This window comes from Dermacentor andersoni, chromosome 3 (assembly GCF_023375885.2).
Source record: "Dermacentor andersoni chromosome 3, qqDerAnde1_hic_scaffold, whole genome shotgun sequence".
NCBI lineage: Eukaryota > Metazoa > Arthropoda > Arachnida > Ixodida > Ixodidae > Dermacentor > Dermacentor andersoni.
The window spans coordinates 106,902,569-106,923,753 of NC_092816.1; the positions used below are offsets into that span (position 1 = coordinate 106,902,569).

Sequence of the window (21,185 nt, forward strand, 5' to 3'; positions counted from 1 at the left end):
TAAATCTACGGGCCACCGATCATCCTCACGCTGGATCGAGAGCAGCTGTACTCGCGGTGCACGCAGACGCCAGCGCCACCTTTCCATTAATACTGTTCGAACGATGCCCCATATGTGCAGTAAAGCTATGCTGCAGCGCGATCGCTCTCTCTCAGCCAGGGAAACGAAATTATTACGCAGCGGTGAACGCACGAATCAATGAAATCTCCCGGTCAATACGGGAACGGCGCAAGGACAGAAAATCACTTAAATCGTACACGTGTACGAGCGACTCCCGTGCACATGGCTTCCAACCGCCGCCCAGCCGTCGTGTCGGGAGCGAAGCCTCGCGAGGCATAACCACCGCGGGCGGGTTGCGACAGCCGCGACGGAAGTCGATGTGGAAGCTGGTGAAAGGCTTCGGTTTGTTTCTTTTATTATTGTAAGCATTATTTTTGTTACTATTTTTTTTAACGGACACTCATGCCCCTATTTGACGTCGCAGCCGAGCACGAAGCGGAAGACAGTAACCACAGAGACAAGTGCTGTATGCTTCGTAATGTATATTATAAACATAACAAATATATGCTTTCGCATAGCTTGCGCTGTACTAGAAGTTATGTCGTGATCGACATAGCTCGTGTCGACATCACTCGAGTCGAACCACGATTCCCGGATCGAGAGTTACCATCACCAACCCCAACTTGGTTCGTTCTACTCTAGGCAACGTTGTATAGTAAGGACATTATTTCTCTAATAACGTTCACGAAAGAAAAATCTGTCATCCACCTAAGTAAGGCACGAGGCTACAAAGGAAATGCACACTGGTTTCTCAGAAAGAAAGCTTCGCAGGCAAGGAAAAATGCATTCGGACCTCAGAAAGCTTCAACTGTGAACCTTTCTTTCTGAGCAACCCGCATGGATTTCCTCTGTAGCCTCGTGCCACGTTTGGGTGGATGACAATTTTAGCCTTCCATGACCCCGTCTGCACCCACAATGCCTTCGGCCTGGATGTTATTAATAAAACAAACGAACAAACACATAAATAAATAAATAAATAAATAAATAAATAAATAAATAAATAAATAAACAAACAAACAAATAAATAAATAAATAAGGTTGCCCTGTTTGGCAGCATACGTAGGTACATATTTCATTGCGAGCAATACAACAGAAATAAGGCTAGGGAGCTTAGAGAAGACACATACAGCTACTGAACGTTCATCGACTGGCATGAATGCGTGTGAGTTTCTCCACCGCGCGTGCTCAGAAAAGGCTTCTGCGAGATCGCGAGCGAGCTATACGCGACAACAAAAATAGCACATACCTAAACATGCGCTTTTAATGTATAGTATAGGTAATACTACACTATATACATTAAAGCGCATGTGTCAAACTTACGTGCCGACGATATCGCCGCGAGAAATCAACAAAGAAATCGAGATAGAAGAAAGATGAGAACCGTGGGTAAGCTAGGTGAGCGATATAATTTCAATTTGCGCATTAAACAGTAAAAAAGAATAGAGAAAGAAACCGGAGGAAACGGTGTCGCAACTCGTCTGCCTCTCACTTATGAGGCGTATAAGAATGGCGATGTACGCACAGGGCCACTTAACGGTGAAACTGCTGCCAAGGAACGCCGGCTCTGCAGCATCCTGGGGTCCTATAATTACGACATTGACAATATCCGCCATATTGTGTGGTTCGCCATCTTGCGAGCTCTGATTGGTTCAGAAGACTGCTACGGCCTCCGTGATTGGATTAAAAAGAAAAATGCCACCCTCAGCGAATACGACAATACCGCGGAATTAGACAACGTCCAGAATGTATCACCTCGGTGCTTTTTGCGGCGGAAGTATAGACAACGTCCAGGACGTATCACCCCGGTGCTTTTTGTAAGTTAAGACCGCAGTGTCTGTGCTACCCAGAAAGCTTGCCAGCGAGAACTACAATCACTGCCTCCCGAAACGGAACGCAGTGACACCGATGTAGTCGTCAGACCCCTTGCCGAGCCAAGCGCCAAAGTAAACGAGGAAAACAAGTCCGTGGTATGGCTCAGCACCAACGCGACGGCGCGGTCAACGGAAGTTGAGAGAGGGTTACAAAACATTACTCGCGCATTGCCCTTGTGCAAAGCAATCTGTACTCTCCCCTCCGTGCGAGAGGCAATTTACCCCGTTGATATATAGGTAACGAATTAAGCCCTCTCCTGCTTGGCGGCGATCGCTTTGCAGCAAGATGTACAAGCTGTTTTTCGTTCGCGATGAATGTACAGGCGACTGCATTTTCGATTCCTCGGCGCCGCCATGTTGAAGTTGTTTTACGAACAATTTCTCAGCTTTGTGCGAAGTGACCTCGATTTGACCTGGTCGTGAGACACCAAACGCATCCCTACAACTTTTGTTCGTGCATGTGTATCGACCGCGCCGCGGTACCTTGCAAACAGTTGTTACACGACAGCCGCGTCAACAGCCAAAGATAGCGGCACCCAAATGCTTCTGTAAGATGTAATGCGTGTACAGAGAGCGAAAAATTATAGACGACTGGACGAGGACTGCGCTATACAGGACATATAGGGAGGAAATATTTAAACACTAATGGCAAGTTCGTGAATACGCGTGCTCTGTCGTTCCTTGCGAATGCACTGGGCATCCGGGATGTTGGTTTCAGATTACGGGCGACGTGATTTCTGTCACATGCTGGGTTGTCATTCCTTTTTTTTTCCACACGAGTGTGTATGTGACCTGACGTTCGCAATAAACTTTAAATTGGCCGAGTGAGCGCTAGTCGTCCTGTCACCTATCTTGTCCTTTTTCTCGAGCGATATGCCCATTCTCCGCGACCACCCTGAAGGCATATACATCTGTGGCAGGAGGAAAAAAGACCCAAGGGACAGCGCGCGGCGATCAAGCAGCCACCAATGAAAGGCGAGCAAAGTGAATCACAAGAAAGGCAAGGGTTTCGGTGGGGGGAGGGCGTAAGGTATATACCGGCGCTGTCGTGCCATCCAAGGGCGCCCGCTGCGACAGGCGCAAGGTGTCGCATTATACTGGCAGTTCGCTCAGGCGCGCACACCTGGCCGCGATCAAGGTTGCGCGCCAGTGGAGGCGGCAGACGAACGGCCAGGGCACCCTGTAGCAGCTGTTTCTCCTGATGTATGCGAACTAGACGGCACGCTTGTACGTTACGTACACTAACGCCAGCTGTAAAACCCTTATGACTGCCTGCTGCAGCATATATATATAGCACGGAGAGGCTGTTGGGCGTATATGTAATGCAACACGTGCCGAGCGTGTACTGCGAAGCATGTGAGCGTGTGCAACGCATTAAAATATGACAGTGCATCTTAAAGCGGCCGCATTTCGATGGGGGCGAAATGCGAAAACACCCGCGTGCTTAGATACTTAGGTGCACGTTAAAGAACCGAAGGTATAGTCCAGACTTCCGGAGCCCCCCCGTTACGGCGTGCCTCATAATCAGGCCCTGGTTTTGGCACGTAAAACACCATAATTCAATTTAACTTAACTCCCTGGAGCAGAGTTTCTCACGGTTTGGCCCGTGGACTTCGCGCAAGCCTTCGGACGACACGCAGTCTGCCAGGACTTGCCTACGGACACACGACCCATGACGGGGTGATGGCCCTGGCGTGCATTGATGCACCAGCAGGTCGAGAAAATAGCGCTAAAGCAAGCAATCGAGGGAGCTTATTAGCTCCGCTGCGACTACAGTGTGTCGAGAACGGAGCAAAAGAAGAAGAAAAGAGGACGCTACAGCGGGAGCACTGCAACAGCCACGTACCGCGGCCAGTTCGGGAGAAGGCGCAATTTTCGCGGCCGTGCGCCTCGCCGCGCAAAATAAGCGGAGGCAGGGCGGCCGCACACGACGCTATCAGTCACGCCGCCGCCCCTCGCTGCTGCATAAACAAAAGCATCCTCCTCGCGGAGCGGCAACGTTATGCACTCCGAGCCGGAGAGAGAGAGAGAGCGAATAGGCCGAAAGTGAAACACCCACAGTTCGGTCGGCTCGGCAAAACAGCAAAGGCAGGCTAGACGTGAAATGAAGAGAGGAGCCACGTACGACGTATCCTGTAGGCGAGAAGGAGCTGCGGCAGTGCCTCCGTCACACGAGAGAAAGAGCCGACGAGAGTTGAAACTCCTTTTTGAAAAAAACGCCGCGAGACAGAACCACGAAGCGGCACGACAGATGACCTCCCTTCTGTCTACGTGTGTATACGGACAGCCGCGACGTCTGAAGGCCGCGTCCCAAACCTACTTCGCTCTTCTGTCTAGGCAACATTTATTTTTATTTTCTTTCTTTGACCCGAAACAAAGTAGAGCGCGAGAAACTACTGCGGAGAGATGACGTGATCCCGGCGATAGGCGTGGATTGAGACGATATTTGCCTTTCTTGTTCTCCCCCCTTTCTTTCAAGAAAGCTAGGGAAACTGCAGACTAACTGAGCGAGGACTCAGTATGGAACGCTGCTGCAGAAGACGTCATCGCCCAGATACGAAACGGCGAGTCAGTCGGTAGGAAATAAACGAGCTACTCAGAACCCCACTGTACTCTAGAGAAAAGGCAACAGAAACGCGAGAATGTGGCTGAACATCGAAATTAGAAAAAGGAAAAGGAAAAAAAATGAGTGGTGCGTTACGAAGACGCTCCACATTTCGTGCCGACGAGCGATTAAAATTCGTTTGTCAGTGAAGAAGGCATATTATATGGGAGAACGGAATTACTTGTGCGGATTTTTCAGCAATGATACTCGGAGAGTATGCATGGACTCGCAACAAATTCAGTAACGCGCCCATTGTTCGTCCGACGAAGCTTCTAAACCCAAAGCACAAACTAGAATGAGAGAGGCAGAGAAAGTCAATGGTTCATGGAGAGGTTCGCCTGGCAGAAGGAAGGAAGGAAGGAAAAAGTGGAGAAGGAAGGCAGGGAGGTTAACCAGTTTAGCCTAACCGGTTTGCTACCCTACACATGGGAGCGGGATGGGGGGATGAAAGATGGGGAGAAGAGATAGAGAGCACATAACACGGCGCACACATCGTTGGTTACAGTCTGTCACTCTTGCGCGGTACGTGACATCACAGCCGCTTGCCCAAGCCCGTCTCCTTCATAAACCGAAGTAGTCCCTTCGTCGCCTCCAGCTGCGATCATCAGCTGGCGGCATGTTTTAGCATGCTACTCCATATGAATAAGTTGGAAAAAAAAATGAAAATAAAAACATAGAGCAAGTCTTCCGAACGGCAGGCACTAGAACGGCCACTACAAGCAGGTCTACGGATGTACCGTTCTAGTGCTGCCTCAGCGCCGCATCTACCCGTGGTTTGACGGAGAGTGCGTATAAGCGGGCTGACTGTGAGTCGGGGCTTTCTGCAGTTCGGTTCGCGAAAGCAGTGTTGCCATGGTTTTGAAAGCCTATCGCCGCTGGACCGCACCCACGCCGAGACATTCCGCGAACGGACCAGATGCCCCAACGTGCGCGGAAATGTTTTCTTTGGAGGACTGCGTCTTGCGAGGTTGTGGGACAGGAGACGCACTGCACTGCAAAGGGGTTTCGGCAAAAGCCTGGACATATTGCTACTACGGATACAGCGACTGCACACACGTCTATACTGATGGATCAACTATGTCAACCAGTTCCGGAGGCGCTGTAGTTCGAGAATAACCCAGTGGTTCAAGACTCCCCATGTCACTACGTCTACAGCTGCAGAGCTCGCGGCACTCCGCGACGCGCTTCGTGTGATAAATGCTGAAAGTTCTAGAAAATGGGCAGTCTTCTGCGATTCAAGGCCGGCTATGCAATTTGTGCAGTCGTTTCTCTAACATGGAACTCACGATCAGCACACGTGCGAAATCTTGGAACTTGTCCATTCACTTGAGAGAAAAAGACCATGATACCTGTTTTCAATGGATACCAGGTCATTGCGGTATCACGGAAATGACGCAGATAAGGCAGCTCGGACGTCAAACCAAGAAGACCGCTGCGTCCCCATTCCTCTCTCAAGGACCGACGCTGCGAGACAACTTCTCATTCTAGCACGCACCTTAGCAAAGTGGAATACCGCACATACAAGGCGCACAAGATTGCGCAGACTAAAACCCTTCACTGCAACTAAGACTTCCGGCCGGACTGCAGCGACGTGAAGCGTCTCTTCTGTGTCGGTTGTGGCTGGGAGTTGCCTTCACGAACGACTACTCAGCACTAATTAAAATGGCTGATAGTCCTGGATGTGATGTTTGCGTATGCGAGGAGAACGTTGACCACTTATTGTGTCATAGTCCTCAATTTCAAGCCCAAAGACAATCTTTGTCCAACACATTGAGGAAATTAGATGATCGTCCTCTGAGCGAACAGACAGTATAGAACACCGATCATCGGCTCAGAAGGCAGTGAGGGCACTTTTGTGCTTCCTCAGAACGTCTGGTTTGCGCGAGCCGCTTTAACTCAAGCACTGTCCGTACACGTCTCTATACCTTCTCTCTCCCTTCTCTCTCTTCCCCCAGCGTAGGGTAGCAAACCAGTCCTTTGACTGGTTAACATCCCTGCCTTCCTTATATTTCTCTCTCCCGGATAGAGTCACCCTGGAGCCCCGTGACGCGCGCACTGGGCGTACCGCATTGTGATTAGACGAACGATGGAGCGAAGGTGGCGTTGGGGATGCTTTTAGGTACGTGAAGGGCCATCGGTGAGAGATTCGGTGGAGATTCGGCTAAGAGAAAGAAGACCAGAATGGTAACATTCCCTGTATCTTTTGACTCGTAGTAGTCTTCTTATGTCCGCGTGAATCGTTTCCATTCTATCAATTTTCTATTCCATCTCAATAAACACATATCCGCTTGCAATTAGCGTCAAAGCCTCGCCTACTGTAATGTCACTTCGCGACATCCACAACATCTTCAAGTTTCCCTCACCGACATCGAGGCGAACATGAATTGATGGGATTCATTCGTGTCCACCAACTACGTTTACTCGTCGATGGCCCCAAAGAAGAATGAAACCATTTGACAGAAGAAAAACTGGCAATGGGATAAGCTTACGGTAAATTCAGGCAGCTGTGTCTTCAGGCAATCAGTGTCTATTACGGCTATCGGTGTATGGGTTCGTATGCCGTCTTACCCACGATTATGTATAACCTTTCTTGACCCCCAGAACGGCACATTCAACTAACCGCAACGGTGTAGTTACGATTTTTGCCTGTTCACTCGCCTACTTAACAGGGGAACTGGGAGGCAACGGCCACTGGTAGCTGTCAAGGCACGCGCGAAGAGTGCAGTGACTTCTCTTCCATTTTCCTTCGACAGATAAGTACACCACGCGTGCATTGTTTTGCTTTTCGACGGAGACCATTTTTCGCCGGATTGTCCCTGTTATCGATGTGTCGCTCGGCAGAAGAGGCGCTATGCTGTAGCCAAACATTCGTGAGTGTCGTCCAAGATTCTGTCGAGAAGGAGCCTTGTCTAATTAGATAGCACGCGCGAGGCGAATGCTCTTGTACATCGTGGAAAGTAAGCGAGCACAAGCGAATATCCCGGTTAGCAATGTGATACATGCAAACAGAGCGGGCGGACTTTGTGCCCGCGTGAGATTCGCAGCTTTTGCACTGTCTGGTTATCCACCGTAGCTGTACGACACGACAGTACTGTGTTCGCGGAGAAACCGAAAGTTAACTGTGCCCCTCCCCCCTCACTCTAGATGTATAATATTCGTCCAAGCGTCTTCCGTGTGAAAGAAATGCTATACAGACACCATTCACAGATTTATGGTTCATTACCTTACGAATGCCCTTGAAGCGAACTCTTCGCTCGCGTGTCATGCTTGAGGTGGAGTATAAGTGCTTTCATGCCGGGGGATAACACTTGTTTCGTCAGAAGGAAACGCCCCGAGGATGCAAGGACGCAGCGACGCGATAACGCGATTGCCGTGAGCGCACCGCCAGCACCGCTTCGCTATCAGAGGCGCGGGATCCAGGAAACGGCACTTACTGTCTGCTACAATGTGCGTCTTATCAGAACAAAAAAAAAAAGTGATTGGGGTGGGGTTGGCGAGAGGTGAAAGGAAGAGAAGGCAAGTGCCTGTCGAGCATACTTCCATACGCTGCGTTGACGCACGTATGTACGTGCCTCCAGTAGTGGCAAGCAGAGCACTTGAAGCCATATTAGTCGCCTACTAAGTTACAGTATTGATTATATTATCGGGTTTTACGTGCCAAAACTACGACCTGATTATGAGGCACACCTCAGTGGGGGACTCCGGAATAATTTGGACCACCTGGGGTTCTTTAACGTGCACCTAAGTCCAAGTACACGGGTGTTTTCGCATACTAAGTTACCGTACAGAAGGAAAGGAACTCTAGCGTGGCGATCGTTCGGCTACTGCAAAATGGCTAGCTTACTACAGTAAATTGTGCTATCATCGTGCTTATGGATTCAGACGCTTTCGTGGCGTTTTTCTTATTACGATTCATTTTTCTCAATTTCCAAGCAATCGCACAGTTCTGTAAAACACAGAAAGGCAACAACCCTTTGCTCACACGCACACATTGCGGATTGTTTCGTGCACAACGCAATATATCGTTGAAAATGACCACTTTACAGAACCACCCTGCTGGCAGCTCCCCCCGCATACGCCAGCGTCACAGCATGGCCTCCGAAATCCCGCCGCGCGACAGCGCGCGCCGCCCATCTCGCAGGCCATGGGCAGAGTTCATCCGCTGGGGTAGCAGCTTAGCGGCTATGGCGTTCCGGGTTCGATTCGCAGCCACGCACGGCGGAGGCATTTCGATGGGGGGCGAAATGCAAAAACGCTCGTGTGCTTATATTTAGGTGCACGATAAAAGGAACCAGGTGGTCAAATGAATCCGGATACCCTATACCGCTCCACAAATTTTTTGGGATAAAACTCTGCTTCATTGATCCCCCGGTAACCTCCACTCTACCCCACAACCCTATATCTATAGGCGCGACACGTATTCCGCTTCAAAACGAGGGGAACGCTGATCTAATGAAAATTTCGAGTGCGAGCTGATATTGCCCCGAGGGCCACGCACACCGCCGACCACTTCAGGGGCGGGGAGGGGGGGGGATATCAGCTGCAGTGTACGCGTTGATTGGCCAAGGCCAGCGCATGGTATGACACACACCTCCGTGAGCGTTATTGGCACGTCTCCGCTTTGGTCGTCGAGTGCACTGCAAACAGCAATCGATCGACAACACGGTCCTTGGACGCAGACTTGGAGCACGTCATTCCCACCAAAGGGTTAAAAGGCGACGCAGCCCACACAAACACCCACCCACACGCAATTACAATTACTGACGTCTGCTTTTGCTGGTGCAAGGGCGCCCAGGACAATAAGAGAAGCCACAGGGGATGTTTGTGCTGCTCTGCTGAGGATTTGACGGAACTGTAGAGTACATATCATTCTGTGTCAATGTCGGTCCTTTCGACTGTCAACGACGTGCTCTGCATACTACAATCTCGGCTGCTTGGACGACACAGCGTTCTCTGAAAGCAAAAAAAAATCTGCCACCTTTGCCGAAGAACTCCGGCATGCATAAAGACATCAAGTGTGGCCCTGATCGTTAAATATCAAGAAGCGAGAGACTGGCTGACAGGTTACCGTTGCGGAGTGACAAGTGACGTTTAGCTGCAGTGGAGGCTTTGTACGCCAGAAAAATACGAAAGAAAAAGCGAATAGCGGCGGCGACTTCACGCCTTAATTCTCGCACCTGCTGCCCATGGCCAAGGTCACAGCTGCTCACTGTATAAACAAAAAAAAAAGAAAGAAGGAAAGAAGGGGGAACTGAATTTGGCATTTAAAAACTAAGGAAGTGGCGACGTGGCGCTGTTGGTAGAATTATTCTGCACACGCACTGATGCGACACGAATGCCACAGAACCAGTTACGTAACACTGGCCTCGTCAGCACGGCGGTTCTGGAGGGGAAATTCAAGCGCGCTGTGTTGGTAAAGCCTTCGACCTCGCGTTGTCATTTCGCTGTGTTGCATCACCCCATGGCAGCACTCTAATATCTCGCCGCACATCTTGTAGTTGCCTACATCCGTACAGTTCACTGCAATAATCTGTGCAATATCCTGACAAAACAAGAAAACATTGGCCCCTAGTAACACGAGGACATCACTGCGTGTTTTGTTGCATCCTGGCGTATACTTGGAGCCTCTGTGCTCTTTGCGGTGTACTGTGCTGTGTCCTCCTTCTCCGTCGAAATTTCCGAAAGCGTTCGGTGCCACTTTTAAGTTGCGGCTACGGCAAACGAGAAGCATCCGGGCTCACGCAGCGTGCTTTCCTTTTTTTTCCCCTCTCCATTCGTTCCACCTATCTTCATTAATCAAAACAGCGGGGAACGCTGCCCCCGTCTTTCTCCGCACCGCGGGCTCAGCCGCACCCTATTAGTTTTTTCCTTTGTTTACAAATCACTGAACACCCGAGGCACGTGGGTCCTTCCACTCAAGGCCCGTGCCGCCACACGCTTCACTTGTCCCGGCGGCACGCACTGGCAACAGCCCAGCGTCAACTATGGCAACGCATCCTGCGTCCCCCCCCCCCCTTCCCCCACCCCCCCTTCCCTCCCGGCCTTTCGCGTGCCAGAGACACCAACGTTCGGAAAGGTGCGCAGACACGCTTCCTGGGAAGCCAGGCGCCTGTTCCCGGGGTCGTCGTCACCTCCGCCGCCTCCGACAGAACGTGTCGAATATAGTATAGTCTTACGGTGGCTGCTGAACGAAGGCAGTGTATAGCAGCTGCGAGCCATTCGGAGTGGAATACACGTGAGCATCGCCGTACCGATCTGGCGTACGACTGCAGTCGCACCGAACGCCGCGTCCAACAAAATTCTTGGTGGACCCCCGCTCCGCTTACCACGTGTCGCAGGAGACGTGTGGGTACGATGCAGCGCCGGATACGACGCGCAAAACACGTCTGGTGGAGATGGCTGCTCCGGCTCCCGGGTGGACGTACGAACGAGCGCACCCATCAAGTAACGAACGCTTTTTAGCGAATTCCCCTAGTCGAAACAGCCATACTTTCAGACCCATCGCAACGGTCGAATCGCATCGACGTCGCATCTTATACCCGATGTATCTGCAGGAGGGGTATTCTGTAAGAGTCTACCTAGTAGACTGTCCATTTCGGCCGCTGCTGATTGGCTAGGACAGCTCGTCTCCTCCTCGCTCGTACAGCTGCACCCAATCAGCAGCGGCCGAAATGGACAGCCCACTAGGTGGACTCTTACAGAATACCCCCCTGGTCTTCTTGCGCGAAATCGGCGAAACAGACATGCGTAGAAACCATCCGATCCGGCGTTCGCCTGTATTCGTACCTATTAGCGCGTTCGACAATCATTCTAACAACTCTCTTAAAGAAGAGCAAGCAGCACTATGTAACGCGATACACAGAGAACAAGAAGACACGCGACACTGCAGTGTGTTCCGTGAGCCGTCTGCAACAACCAGCTCAGCTATACTTGCGTTATGAATGACGACAAGCCACGCTAAGCTTTAAGTATACTCGATATACTATTCGCTACCCTGATGTAGCAGTTGCAGAGCATCCGTGCATTAAGCTTCAGACATCGAGGAATTGCTGACTCACACGCTACACTGCAAGAGGGACAGAAACACGCAGAGAAGAAAGAAAGGCTGTGTACACTAATTAGAATTGTTAAATCGCTCACTTGAAAGCCAATGAGAAGATAACGGTGCCTTTCGCGACAAGGCGCCTTTCACTGACCTTCCGCCATTGAAATATCGAATGCGTCTGTAATTTTGCGCATAACATTTTGTTTGAATAGCACCACCAGAACTCGCAGCAGGCACAACGTCCAGTCAGTTCTTCCAACTCAGGCAAAATAACAAAGAGCTAAGCTGAGAAACAGCTGTCCACGGAGCAGGCCTGTCTTTATGTCACACTGCTGCTTTACGGAGGATTAGTTCAGTACGACAGCCACGTCCCCCCCCCCCCCCCTTTTTTTTTTCAGGCGACTGAATTCAAGCGTGTGCGCGACCGCAACAGTGTGTAACAGAGTGACCAGCTCAAAAAAAAGCGAACAGAGCGAGAGGTAATGCACCGCCGCTCTGCCACTCCCCTCAGTGCTATTCTGAGCTGCGTCCACTCATGCATGAGTTTTCCCGGTGTAAAAGCTGAACGTAAAAAAGAAAACGTGCCGGTGTTGCCTGCAAGCAAGCAAGCAAGCAAGCAAGCGCACACACACACACACACACACACACACACACACACACACACACACACATATATATATATATATATATATATATATATATAAAGAAAAGCATAACAAAACAAGCTCATTCGCTCCACGGAGGCCACCAAAGACGGTCCGAACTCTGGTATTCGCTCCTGTCGCGCCCAAGCGTGTAATTAAAGGAAAGATGAATGAACGCTAACCAGACGTACTGCAGTCGCAGTTTACTCGTTAACTGCCCAAATTATTAATCCCTGGGACGGCAAAAGGGCGGCGCGCTCTGCGCGGCAAGCTGACTGAGGCAGAGAGAGAGAGAGGTCATAACCCGTGAAATGGGGGAGAACTCCCATTATGGCAATCCGTCGTCAACAACTCAGTAAGCAAAACAAACGACCTATACGGTTAAGCGTACGCGGGTGCTTTGAAGACAGAGCTTGCGTCTGGCCCTCCGTTGCCGCTGGTGGCGGTCGTCGTTAATTCCCAAGTTCAACGAGAGCGTTGCTTTGGGGTCGTGTTAGGATGGCTGAGGCAGAAGCAGCGCACTACTCTGCGAGCAGACGCGCGTATAATGACTGCTGGCAGCGCGAGAGGAAGAAGCCCCCGCCGTCGCCATTTTGAACCGAAGGACGTTTCTATAGCCAAGAAACGCGTTATAGCGAAAAGCAGTCCTGACATTCTACCGCACGGGGCAAACGTGCGATGATATCAGTGTGATGATAAAATGACGATAGGGGAGAAAGCGATGAGGCAGGGAGGAGGGGAAATAGAGAGAAGTGACGAAAGACCGAGAGGTTAATAGGAATAACTGTCCGGTGGACTATTCCGCACTGGGGGGGAACGTTATAGAGCCGACGAGAAGATATGACAAGAATCTGTCCGCACAAAAGTAGGCAAATTCCTCGTCGTTCTAAAAACGAAAATACACAGAATTGAGAATTCACGTACTTTGAGTATAATGAGCATCAACGTTTTACTTTGTCGTCTACGAACCTATAGCAGCGCCGTATCACCGTACTGTTCTTCACCCATGTTTAATTAAAAGTGTTGCGGAGGACATCCTCGAGACTTTGCATGCATCGCTGATTGATTGATTGATTGATTTTCACGCCCCAAATCCGAAACGTGGTGCACCGAGATACCAGGCAAATGAGAGAGAGATACAAAAAATTAAGTTTTGCGTCGCATCTATAATGGGATGGGAGCGCTGAGGCTAAGAATCAAAACGGCGACCTCGTTATATCAGCATTGCCGGTACCGCTCGCAAGAGTTTCGCTAGAGTTGCAAAAAATGCGCGAAAATGAGAAAAGAATCCGAAGCGAGGCAGCCGCAAACGCGTCTCTTGTTATTCGAAGGGCACGCAAAAAACCCAGGTTTCAACAACAGCAGAAACAACAACGCTGACGCCGGCTTCCGAATATAGTCTGCACTATATATATAATACTGGCCTGAAGGCGCGCTGGCGCTGATGACGTCATAGGCGAAGGGCAACCGAACATTATTTGACAGGCAGTGCAAGCATAGATATAACGAGTCAGCCGAACAAGCGAGAAAACAAACCACTCTTAACGCGAAAAAAGAAAGAAATAAGAAGTGGCAACGCAGAAAACACTTTGAAGTATTTATGGCGGCGAAAGAACGGCGTACTGTTCACTAACATAAATATTGTGTTGGCCATTATAAACAAAACAAAATAATATAATTAAAACAATAGACTGAGCACCCTGCCTGCTGCACCTAAACTGTTCGCCAACAGCGCCCACATGCACACGTCCCTCAAAGTGTGCCTTCCGAAGCTTGTCATCGGAAACGAGCCATTGGCTATGGTGTTGGGCTGCTGAGCACGAGGTCGCGGGATCGAATCCCGGCCGCGGCGGCCACATTTCGATGGAGGCGAAAACACCCGTGTACTTAGATTTAGGTGCACGTTAAAGAACCCCAGGTGGTCAAAATTTCCGGAGTCCTCCACTAAGGCGTGCCTCATAATCAGAAAGTGGTTTTGGCACGTAAAACCCCATCATTTTTTTAAAACCAGCCATGGAGATACCTGCACGAGTAACACTCTTACATGTTACGTAACACATGCGACATCAGTTGTCAATATCTTGGCACCCAACATTGCAAGTTAATAAAAGTCAGTGAATAGAAATATTTTTTTTTCTATAAATGTAACTGAGATATCGTGACATGCACTTCTCCAATACAAAATAGTTCGATCTCGCAGTCAGCCCCCGTAATGTGTCCTATAACGTATTCTAGCACACTCTAATCAGCCGCGTTCCCTCAAGCCAGGAGGGAACGCAAGGAACGAGACTTGTTACAACGCCATTTTGAAGTTTCCCGTGACGTCATGGATACCGGCACTATCTTCTCGGCGCTCCCGTTAGGTGTTCATCAGAAAGTGATTGCGCTGCTTCCAAGAAAACGCAAGAGCTCAGAAATACACCCTTTGCAAACCTAATTGTCGCGCACGCAAACGTCCGACACACGTGACCGCACGACGAAACTCCTGACGTCGCACTGACGTATCGACGCCGACGTTAGAACGAGAAATTATAAAACAAAAAGTTCGGTTTGACTTTCTCACGAAATTAAGGTATTTAGTCATAAAAAACGGCAACGCAACACGAACGAGGTCAAAGGAAGAATACGAAACGGGCGCTATCAACCGGGCTCTGGTACTCATCTGCTAAATCGCATATCGTATATGCACTGGAACATTCTAATCAAATATTCGAATTCAATAATCAATTCAATAATCGAATTCAATAATCGAATTCAAACTAAAACAGCCCAAACTACACGGGAGGTTCAGAAAGTAAGTTTCGTCTTTTCTTTTTGAAATGAAAGATGGTACACCAGGTGAAACAAACAATTGCCATAAGAGTCCACGCCCGTCGCTGGTTCAACAACGGAAGCTGGAGCGTCAGCGGAGGAAGAATGACGTATGCGCAGAGTCCCGAAGAAGAGAGAGTAGCAACAGACCGGCGTGCCCGAGGTCTCACGATGACAAATCACAATGGCAGACAGATAACGTGATCGCCAATGGAAGTGCGTGCCGTTATCCGGTATGAATGGGCACGTGGGACTAGTGTGTCCGTCATCCATGAACGCCTACAGATCGCGTACGGTGAAGAGGTCATGTCTCAGGCCCTGCATCGCAGGGCAGCGAATTTTACCAGAGTGGTTACTTCAAACTGATTGCACGCTGCGACAAATGCCTCCATGTTGGTGGCGACTACGTGGAAAAATAGAGCAAGGTGTATAGTGCATGATGCCGTGGTCTGTTTCTTTCTCTCTGTTTTTTTTTTTTTTTTGTAATAAAGTTTCAGTGTGAAAATAAATGACGAAACTTACTTTCGGAACGTCCCTCGTATACATAACGCCACAAGGATCATAGACAGTAGCCCTTACTTGTCGCGTTAGTTTGCGCCGTTTTCGTTCTAAATATTGCGTACAAACTAAGTCCCCAACGACAACCTCTGTTGAATGCTTATTCAGTATAAACTCATGACGTGCTTCTCTTTTAGTGTCCCTTTAAATACATTCGAGCACGCGCTTCGGCCTCCCCTGCTCAACACCGAAGTCGGGCGGCTGAGCCGGACGCCAGGCGTTTATTATTTTGTCCTCGAGCAACACCGCATTAGTCACGAATAAAGGTTTCGGACCGTCGGGCAAGGAACACGATGCACGTCTCGCGCCATCCTCTGTAACCAACAAGCCGTCGTCAACTCCGGCCGACGCATTTTTCCCCGCCAACAAAAGCGCAGACGACACTCGTCATCAATCTCGTCGCGCGCGCCGCGACACCGGCACGGTGACGTGCAATGCACGAGGGAACACGCATCTCTCCACCTGCCATCATTCACACGATGGATGCCGCCGCCTCCTGTCAACGCTGCATCGAGCATCCAGCAAAAAAAAAAGTACGCTGCGGCGCATACTACTATAGCATGAAGCGGTCCAGAAGTGATCGCGAGTGTGACGATAACGGGAACGCTGCACCATCGGGCGCGACGATCGAGGCAGCCTAATTACGCTTACACTGCCAGCTACATAGAAGGTGCAAGCGAAGACGAATGTTAACGCAATACAAAGCAAGGTTTTGCGGCACCAGCTCTGACGACGTACAAACTTTGCTGCAAGTTATACGGGCCTCTCGAAGCAGGACCAGACTGCGAGGGCGACGGCAACGCCGCCGCAGTACGTCTGCATCGCATCCTTTCAGCGCATAGTCGCGGTGGGCTAAACGTTGCTTGGAATGGATGGTATACGCCAAACTATATGGCACGCCGGAGAAGTACTCGATGCCACGGTGCAACGCTGCTTTTATTCACTGGGAACAACCGAAGTGCATTCTGTGCGGGCATTCAAAATTAAGTAGATGCTCCGACAGGGTGTGCTAGCTGAACGTAACGCTCGTTTTGCGAGGTCGCGCGTCACATATGTGTGTTAAACCCGGTCTATCCCAAAAGAAAACACTTTGCGTCAAATTTGTTTGTTGCAGTTCGAAGTGTGCTACTGGTATTTTAGCAATCCTCAAGACATTACAAGCACGCTTCTGCATATCAAATTTCCGTAATTACCCCACGAGTCACTAGCAGCCATGTTAGCGCTGTTTGCGCCTTTAATAACTTCACTTGCCACCGCTACTCCCATCAGCATGGTCTGTTCTTGCGTACAAGATATGGTGCCTTGTTTCGCTTTGAAAAGCGATGACACCATGCGTACATAAGAACACATACTAACGTAACATACTCACTGAAACATTGCAAATTAATGATACTCCCTCCACACTGCGCCATCATTTCTGCGCCTTAAGCGAGTCTTACTTGCAGAGACCACCCAATAGCAAGAATAACCCCGTCCAGCCACAGTATGCGCCAGTTTTTCGCCGTATAGACTACCAAGATCATGACGATAATTACTCATGTGGGAGCACTGCGCTTTCGCCTTTCTCTGACAACGAAATGACTGAGCGAACAGCCAATAAACTCGGCTTCGTACACTCACCACAGCGCTCTCCCCCGAGACATTACGACAGAATCGCGTGAGCAGTACATGCCGCTCAGCCGTCTGCACAGGCATCGGAACGCACATACTACTGCCCGTACGTAGCTACGGGCCGCGCGCATGTAAGGCGAGCGACCAGGTCGCGTTGATGGTGCACCTGACGAAAACGAATCGACTAATGGCGAAGCTGGGAGGAGGGGGTTGTTAGGGGGGCGATTGGAATCCGGCGATAATTATGCCGTTCTGCCGCTGCAGCCTCACACTAAGCACATCCCTCTTGCCTGCAACACAAGCGAGGGCGAACGAAGACGGCTGGTCAGCAAAGCCAACGCGCCCGCGAGCTACGTTTCCAAGCAGCGGGCGTCGGCGACGACGGCGGCTTGCTTTGAGCTCGCAAGAGTACGCGATACGCGTGCCGAAAGTGGGCTGCCATTATTATTATTAGTGTTTCTTTTTCACGCTCCCGTTCTGCGTGCTTTGGGTTTCCTCGCTTAATGATGATCGTTTTGGTGGCAGACAGCCGGAGCAGCACGCTGACCGGGTCATCCGCCGTAGACGGCGAGTTGTTTTATCACTCGTGGGTGACGATTCTGACCCAAATACGCACGGCGCGAGGTGAGTTCGAGAGCTGCCCTGGACCACCTGTCACCGGAAAAGAGTATCGTACAGGTGCAAGGGACCTTATCACCAGGGGTCCAGTTAAGCTGTTGTGATGCCAAGAGCCGTGTTCCGTCTCGAAGGGATGCGCATGGCGTCTTTTAAAGATCAATTTACTTTGCAAGGTTGCTTCGTCTCGTATCCTGCAGCGTATCACGAACACCTGCAGACGACGAAACTAGTACACACTACAAAACTTTAACAATGTCTGGAAGCCTATGCGTAACGAAATGACTCACGATGGTCCCGAAAGCCTCGTATAATTGACGAAACCTTACTTACTCTCAACCTTACTGGAGTAAATGGTAAAAGATAACGGGTCGAGTAGTGTAATGTGACTGATGGCGCTCGACGTCCCTGTGCTGTATATAGAGATGCCTTGGTGGTGGGTTTCGCATTCGTGCCAACTGGAGATGTGCACGAGCGCGTACGCAATGAGCCACCAACGTAGCGCCGGGCGCCCCGATCGGGCATCGAACCAGACGACAGTGTGCTGAACAAGGTCACAAAAACTCAACCACCGCGAGAGGTAGACCTTTGTGTAAACAAACATCTGCACGCGATGACACTTGGTGGCCCATAAGAGAAGCCGGCGGGGACACCGCTCACCGAACGACACAAACAGCGACGGGCGAGCCAAATAGCGTTGCCAATGGCAACCTCGAAGCTTGCTCGACGCTCACTGTAACAAGCGTTTTACAAGGGAGCGCGCTGGCCGCACTAGCCTGCGGCAGGTATGCATGCAGTAAACAAACATCTGCGCGCATAAATGCCCGTCACAGTAACCACAGCCGTCCGTGAGTCGGTGCATGCAAACGTATCAGCGGTTACAAACAGGAAGTGCGTTTTGCTCTTTCTGTGAGCCGCGGCGTCGTCAGCGAAAAAAGGATCGAAGCGCGCCGCGCAGAGACGATGCCCGCTGCTACTCGGAGAGTTAGGCCTAGCCGCGGCAGCGGCGGCGGCGGCTTGCTCGGAGGCACCTCACAGTCGGCGAGCCGACGGAGTTTGGAGCGGCCCCGCTTGAAGGAGCTATGCGGTATCACCGCCACCTCCGACGCGACGCGAAGGCCGACGTGCGCAGCGGCGCGTTTACGGAACGAGCTGCCGTACAGGCGGTTGATACGAGAGCCGCATAGGAGATCGTAGTCGTCGGCCGCACACGTACTGCTCCAGATCCGCCAAATATGGAAACCGAGCTGCTGCGGGAGGGCAGTGCCCGTGCACAAGTCACGCAACCACACACGCACACACACACACACGAACATACACGAACACACGAGGGGCCAGGAAACAACAGAAGCCGTCCGCGAAAGGGGCCAGCCTACCTTTGAGCGCGGCGGTGACTCCGAAGACGCAAAGAGCAGAGATGAGCACTGGGGCAGCACACTTCATGATCGCATCCAGTGGGCGATTGTTTGGATCACAGGCAGTGGCGGCTCACCATAAGGCGCACGCACAAAAGCCAAAAGAGAGAAGCGCTTCGGCGGCGGCTGCTGTTGGGGCACGCCGTGTAAAATTCCCGTGCCAAGACGACTCCCCGGGCGTTTCCGTTCGTCGAAGGGACGACTGCGCTCTCCACACACGGCGACACGGAGACCTCTGGGAGAGGAGGGACCGCCGCGAGCGTGCGCGGAGAGAGAAGAAAAGAGCCGGTATGGGCGGAAGTGACGCTAGACGGCTTGCCCGGGCCACGTGACTGAAGCGTAACTTCCGGAAGCTTGATTGAGCGGATCTTTTTTCTTTCTCGGTGCTTGTCTCTCTTGGACTGCTTCCCGCTCTTGCTCTCGCTCTCCTCAGTTCTTTGCGCTGGAGGGGGGAGGCAGAGTTTCAGGGATTGGTTCGATTTTTCAGTTTCGCGGTCTCTCTGGGAATGCGCTGGCTCCGAACGGCGCGGCCCTGAGGCGTCGGAAAACGCCTTTACACGTTTTTCAACGGGGGCACACAGCGCCGCCGCGCAGTAAACATCACATTAGATACGGGACCAGGGAGCAAGATGGTAAGCGAAGCTGCACTTTGAAGATGGCTGCGCGACTTCTAGCAAAATAAGATGGGTTGAGGGACGGAGGTCCGTTGAGCGTTGTACGATCAAAGTAAATTCAAGCTATGACCTTTATACTCGCCGTTGGGCTCTGTATACAACACGTAGGACAAGCACATGTGTATCAGTGGCATCTGTGAAGTCATAGTGGCTTCTTATTTTGTTTGCTAGAATCACTTATTTATTCCGCTTCTTCCTTATAAAGCCAATCGCACATGAAGTTCATGAAAGAAAAAGGTAAGACAGCAGAAACTTGTCACCTGAGCGCTAGAGGCAGTGGCATGGCCAGGGGCCGTATATATAAACGATACACTTAGGCGATACTATCCCCCAAGTGGATCGTTTCCGAATACGGCCTCAGCACGTGCCCGGTCTGCCATCCCCAGGCTACGCCATTGGCTAGAGGCGCAATTAAATTAGCGAACACAATTATATGTTAGCAGAGATGCGACAAAAACATATTTAGCCGTCAAACATGGACACCACACAAGCGCTGTATCCGGTGATGGCGATAAGCTGCCGACATGTTAGGAGATCGAGGATAAAAATAGAAACGTGTTCGGAACGTTCGTGTGGTTCAGGATTCAAGCACAAATAAGTAAGCTTCTGAATGATTTTATATGCATAGAGCCATCATCAAACTAATTTATGTTCACTGAAGGACGAAGGAATGTATGCGGATGTCCAGTCACCGCTGTCTTGGTGTCTGCTGTCTCAATTGTATGCCTGCGAGATACATAGAGAGAAAGAGAGGGACCCTGGAGAGGTTTGCTGCTAGCGGCATGCCTAGCCTTCTACTGCAGATGGATAGGATGAAAAATGAAATTATGTGCACAGTTCACAACAAAGATGCACAACATACACAAAACAGGACACCAGACTAAAGTGCTTGACTAGTGTCTAAGGAAACACAAAAGTGCCTTCGGTGCGCGATATGCACAATTTCTTGATCTGATCATACCCCCTAATTCACTGCCGTCCTTGACAATATTTCTTGTCAAGTATAGAATAGAAGGGACGACATTTGAACGTCTCAATAACCTCACCAATGTGTATGAAACCCTGCTTAATCTTCATTGGGTTATTCGAATCCAAGTCAAATTATTTTGTTGCAGGATAGAAGCCGCGTCAAGAGAAATGTATCTTACTAATGCTATATGAGCAATTCCAAGTCTTAGTCAATGCCACAGAGGATACGATGGGGCGAATTAACTCGTCGCATCAACGGCAGCTAAACGAAGCGCGACTAGATTAACCGCCACGGTCACGCCACCGC

At 50.5% G+C, this 21,185-nt stretch overlaps 1 protein-coding gene across 1 annotated transcript in view; it reads right to left on the reverse strand.

Moving 5' to 3' along the window:
• The window catches only part of Cals (calsyntenin 1), a 244,140-nt gene extending 224,662 nt beyond the window's left edge, over nt 1-19,478 (reverse strand). The window contains exon 1 of the mRNA XM_050186674.3: nt 19,197-19,478. Coding sequence (XP_050042631.1) covers nt 19,197-19,263 — 67 coding nt within the window. The 5' untranslated portion in view covers nt 19,264-19,478. The remainder of the gene's footprint in view (nt 1-19,196) is intronic.
• Between the last annotated feature and the right edge of the window lie 1,707 nt (nt 19,479-21,185).